The following is a 6,000-nucleotide window of genomic DNA, read 5'->3' as shown; positions in this document are numbered from 1 at the left end:
TCACCCGACCTCAACCCAATTGAGATGGTTTGGGATGACTTGGACCGCAGAGTGAAGGAAAAGCAGCCAACAGGTGCTCAGCATATGTGGGAACTCCTTCAAAATTGTTGGAAAAGTATTGCAGTTGAAGTTGGTTGAGAGAATGCCAAGAGTGTGCAAAGCTGCCATTGTAAGGGCTGTCTGAAGAGAGAGACCAAGGTGCAGCGGAGTTAGTGTTCATCATTAGAATTTAATAGCCCAACGTGAACACTTTACAAAAACAAGAAAACTGACAGCCAAAACAGTCCTGTCAGGTGCAAACACTAACAGAAACAATTACCCACAAAACCCAAAGGAAAAACATGCTCCTTATGTGTGACTCCCAATCAGCAACAACGAGCTTCAGCTGTGCCTGATTGGGAGCCACACACGGCCCAAAACAAAGAAATACAAAAACATAGAAAAAGGAACATAGAACGCCCAACCAATGTAACACCCTGGCCTAACCAAAATAAAGAACAAAAAACCCCTCTCTATGGCCAGGGCGTTACAGACATCAAGGCAAAGGGTGGCTTTTTTGACACTTTTTGGTTACGACATGATTCCATATGTGTTATTTCATAGTTTTGATGACTTCACTATTATTCTACAATGTAGAAAATAGTAAAAATAAAGAAAAATCCTTGAATGAGTAGGTGTGTCCAAACATTTGACTGGTACTGTAGCTACACTGGTTGTACAAAACATTAAGAACACCTTACTAATATTGAGTTGCACCCCATTTTACAATCAGAACAGCCTCAATGCGTCAGTGCATGGACTCTACAAGGTGTCAATAGTGTTCCACAGGGATGCTGGTCCATGTTGACTCCAATGCTTCCCACAGTTGTGTCGAGTTGACTGAATGTCCTGTGGGTGGTGGACCATTCTTGTTACACTCGGAAAACTGTTGAGCATGATAAACCCAGCAGCGTTGCAGTTCTTGACACAAACCGATGCACCTGTCACCTACTACCATACCCCCGTTCAAAGGCACTTAAAATATTTTGTCTTGCCCATTCACCCTCTGAATGGTACACATACACAATCCATGGCTCAATTGATCGAAGAGGATTTAATGAAGTGTCATGGAAAGAGTAGGTGTACATAACGTTTGGTACACTCAGTGTATACGGCACATGGGAATAGAAAAAAGGAATGGTCTACGGAGATAGGTTGGATTGGCTGAGAGTAGCTGAGGGGTGGGATAGGCTGAGAGTAGCTGAGGGGTGGGATAGGCTGAGAGTAGCTGAGGGGTGGGATTGGCTGAGAGTAATTGAGGGGTGGGATTGGCTGAGAGTAGTTGAGGGGTGGGATTGGCTGAGAGCAGCTGAGTGGTAGCCTTTGTCCTCCGAAGAGGGGGTGGTGGACGGGCCAATAAATAAAAATGATAAAATGATCATATCTACCTTGGCACAAAACAACCTTTATTTTAGGACATGTTTCCAGATGTAAAATGAAATAGGAAGAAAGGGAATCTCTTTCAGGGACTGTGTTCAGCCACTAGAGGGTGCTGCTACCCATTCTACGTGTGACGATCAGGGAGAACGAGCTATTATATCCCACATCATTTAGGCTTTTAGTCAGGCTTGGGGTCAATTCCATTTAAATTCCATTCAGAATGGGCCTTGGAGGTCATAGGCCCCCTCAGACGATCCCGCAGGTGAAGAAGCCGGATGTGGAGGTCCTGGGCTGTCGTGGTTACACGTGGTCTGCGGTTGTGAGCCCGGTTGGACTTACCGCCAAATTCTCTAAAACGATGTTGGAGGCGGCTTATAGTAGAGAAATGAACATTAAATTATCTGGCAACAACTGTGGTGGACATCCCTGCAGTCAGCATGCCAGTTGTATGCTCCCTCATCTGTGTCATTGTGTTGTGTGACAAAACGGCATAATAGCACAAGGTGCACCTGTGTAATGATCATGCTGTTTAATCAGCTTCTTGATATGCTACACTTGTCAAGTGGATGGATTATCTTGGCTAAAGGAGAAATGCAAAGGAGAAATGCTCACTAACAGGGATGTAAAAAAAGATTGTGAGAGAAATAAGCTTTTTTGTGTGTATGGAACATTTCTGGAATTTTGTATTTCAGGACATGGAACATGGGAACAACACTTTAAATGTTGCGTTTACATTTTTGTTCATTGTGTATATAGTTTTATACACTTTCATAATAAACATGTTTAAAATAAATCAATGAAAATGTGTCTGATAAATTCCCATTGACATGAAGGACATTATAAACCCGAGGACCATTTTACAGTGGCTATCGCTCGTCGCCAGACAATTTATAGTACTGTTGATTTTATTGTGTAACCATGAGATTTATTTACCAACAAACCAACTGTCTTTCAGTAAAAACAATCTTTTAATTTACATAGACGTCTGTCTCTTTACTCGTTACATCAACGTATAGGCTGTTTAACTGTGTGCTGTGAGAGTTATAATTGCGACAGGATGTTCTGAGAACAGCGGTGTTGGCATCGGCGGGTTTATTCTGGTGGTAATGTCGCGGTGGTTTAGCAGGTAGGACATTAGCAGGACGTTGTGGAACTACAAGGTAATCCAAACAACCCCGCTTGCCCTCCTCAATAGTCAATACAGCCCGTTATCTCTATCCCACTCAATAAAGGAGTCAGTGATTTACCATAATAATGGTAATAATAAATATTTGCTATTTGATAAATTAGGACTAGGCTTCCTGGTTAAATAAAGGTGAAACATATGGAATTATAAGAAAAATAAAACTGTATTGATTTTCAGTCACCTAAATACGTTGTACTCGTTTACGTGTTTTATTCTATTCCTGGGTGTGAAATCACTTGTCCCACTATGAATGTAGCTCGCCTACTGTTGGGGGGATGAGAGAGTGATCCCTGGACAACTACCCTACAACCCTGTCCAGTATGCCTTGAAAGCCCCCTTGATAAAAGCCCGGAGGAACAGAACAACCGGACTCGGTTTGTACATTTGAAGTGAATGCGTGTGCTCCTTATATATCCCGCCGCGACCTGCGGAGAGAGAGTCGTTCAATCAGATTGCACAGCATGAGTGTGTAAGGAGGGAGGGGGGGGGGGAGGCAGGAGGGTAGGTATGCCCCATGCCTGAGCCTGACAGAGATGCTCACACTCCAGCAACACTGTGAGGGAGTAACGAGGAGAGTCTGGAGTTATGGAAACACAGACGACACGGTAAAGAACGTTTTCTCCCGTTTCTTCAGACGATTCGCGGACGGTTGATTCCGCTTTGGAGTTGGACAACCGGATTCTAAAATAAAGTGTTGCGAACGGCACTTGTACACTCATTTATATCTGCGGGCCTGTGTTTGGAAAGTAGAGCAGAATAACAACATCGCAGCGAGGGAGGAATGAAATCCACCGCTCATTTCGGAACCCGCGGCGCACGTCGTTTTTAGTCCAGAACATAACCTGTTACTCATCGTGCACAGTCTGTTCGCTTCTCTGAGTGAGTGGGCTATAGAAAACGGGAAATATAGATTTGATTGATCTTATTGAGGGCTAGTCTACTATCGGCTTCCCTCGCGTGTCATGCACCTTTATTATCAGATATGAGGCAAACAGCGTGACGACATAGCCACCAAATAACGTCAATGCTTTCCCAGGAGGGTAAAAAAACACAACAACACTCAAGTTAACTATTGAAAGCAATTTCACTCAAACATGAGTTCTTCCGGCGGCAGAAAGGTAGATATTCTATATGTCGGTGTGTTTGACTTATTATTTCCATGGAACTAAAATTGGGAAATTAATTTAGTCCATTTCCCCGGAGCGAGTTGTTTTTTTTTGGGGTAGCTTCATCTTGCGACACGTGAAAATAGCGTGCACGTTTGGAGTTACGATGCTGGTCACTTGGGTCACATTTATTCAAGCGTTCCTAATACTGCTGGTGAAAGGAACCGACCAATGGAGCCTCCGGGAGTCCTCTAACTGCGAGCTCAATAAGAAAGTAAGTGCCCTCATATCACGTTCTCTCTAATATAATTAGTCTTATATCTAATTAGTCTTACCCCTTTTCTATACATTGAAACAGTATTTAAATCAACCGGGATTTGAGTAGGTCTATTTGAATGTCCGCTGTCCAGTTTCAGCCTATAAATTATGTGATATGATTCTTCTTCCAGTCACTTTTTTTATTTGTAAAAAGTTTTTTTTCTTTTTTAGGCTAGTTCATTCATTCATTCATTCAACCTGTAAAGTTTCCATTTCCTCTGAGAGCGCAGTTCATATCAGATGTGTATTGTGTTAGTCCAGTGTACCTGTAAATCAGACATGATCAGTCTATTATCGAGAATCAAATAGCCAACCACATTTAGAATCAACAGTCTCAGTCAATTTAAATTTCACCCTGTTCCCGCTGTCTGTTTGCAATGGATAAGAACTTTTATTAGTTTGTGGTTATTAGTAAGTCTGTTCTAGAAGGGTTACCTAGTAAAATGCTTCGTTTGTCCAGTTTAACTTTAGTGACATAGTTGGATGAATGACATCACACACACACAGCCAGCCATAAGGCCATTGTTCACATAAATTACTTTATATGATCAGGTTTTGGGTTGACCAAAAACGCTAATTTGGTTTTATAGCCTGGTAATAATAACACTAATGGGGTTTTATAGCCTGGTAATAATACTAATTGTGGTTTTATAGCCTGGTAATAAAAACACTAATGTGGTTTTATAGCCTGGTAATAATAACACTAATGGGGTTTTATAGCCTGGTAATAAAAACACTAATGTGGTTTTATAGCCTGGTAATAATAACACTAATGGGGTTTTATAGCCTGGTAATAATAACACTAATGGGGTTTTATAGCCTGGTAATAATAACACTAATGTGGTAGTATAGGCCGTAATAATCAAATCAAATCAAATGTATTTATATAGCCCTTCTTACATCAGCTGATATCTCAAAGTGCTGTACAGAAACCCAGCCTAAACCCCCAAACAGCAAGCAATGCAGATGTAGAAGCACGGTGGCTAGGAAAAACTCCCTAGAAAGGCCAGAACCTAGGAAGAAACCTAGAGAGGAACCAGGCTATGAGGGGTGGCCAGTCCTCTTCTGGCTGTGCCGGGTGGAGATTATAACAGAACATGGCCAAGATGTTCAAATGTTCATAAATGACCAGCATGGTCAAATAATAATAATCACACTGGTTGTCGAGGGTGCAACAAGTCAGCACATCAAGAGTAAATGTCAGTTGGCTTTTCATAGCCGATCATTGAGAGTATCTCAACCGCTCCTGCTGTCTCTAGAGAGTTGAAAACAGCAGGTCTGTGACAGGTAGCACACCCGGTGAACAGGTCAGGGTTCCAGCAGGTCTGGGACAGCAGGTCTGGGACAGGTAGTACGTCCGGTGAACAGGTCAGGGTTCCAGCAGGTCTGGGACAGCAGGTCTGGGACAGGTAGCACGTCCGGTGAACAGGTCAGGGTTCCATAGCCGCAGGCAGAACAGTTGAAACTGGAGCAGCAGCACGGCCAGGTGGACTGGGGACAGCAAGGAGTCATCATGCCAGGTAGTCCTGAGGCATGGTCCTAGGGCTCAGGTCCTCCTACTAATGTGGTAGTATAGCCTGGTAATAATAACACTAATGGGGTAGTATAGCCTGGTAATAATAACACTAATGGGGTAGTATAGCCTGGTAATAATAACACTAATGGGGTAGTATAGCCTGGTAATAATAACACTAATGGGGTAGTATAGCCTGGTAATAATAACACTAATGGGGTAGTATAGCCTGGTAATAATAACACTAATGGGGTAGTATAGCCTGGTAATAATAACACTAATGGGGTAGTATAGCCTGGTAATAATAACACTAATGTGGTAGTATAGCCTGGTAATAATAACACTAATGGGGTAGTATAGCCTGGTAATAATAACACTAATGGGGTAGTATAGCCTGGTAATAATAACACTAATGGGGTAGTATAGCCTGGTAATAATAACACTAATGGGGTAGTATA

At 42.4% G+C, this 6,000-nt stretch overlaps 1 protein-coding gene across 1 annotated transcript in view; it reads left to right on the top strand.

The window, feature by feature from the left end:
- The first annotated feature begins 3,126 nt into the window (after positions 1–3,126).
- The window catches only part of LOC123726671 (metalloprotease TIKI1), a 129,892-nt gene continuing 127,018 nt past the window's right edge, over positions 3,127–6,000 (top strand). Inside the window, exon 1 of the mRNA XM_045694083.1 lies at positions 3,127–3,985. Coding sequence (XP_045550039.1) covers positions 3,878–3,985 — 108 coding nt within the window. The 5' untranslated portion in view covers positions 3,127–3,877. The remainder of the gene's footprint in view (positions 3,986–6,000) is intronic.

Source organism: Salmo salar, chromosome ssa01 (genome assembly GCF_905237065.1).
Source record: "Salmo salar chromosome ssa01, Ssal_v3.1, whole genome shotgun sequence".
NCBI classification, from domain to species: Eukaryota; Metazoa; Chordata; class Actinopteri; order Salmoniformes; family Salmonidae; genus Salmo; species Salmo salar.
Note: the sequence above shows the minus strand (reverse complement) of the source record. Positions and strands in the feature narration are given on the sequence as shown.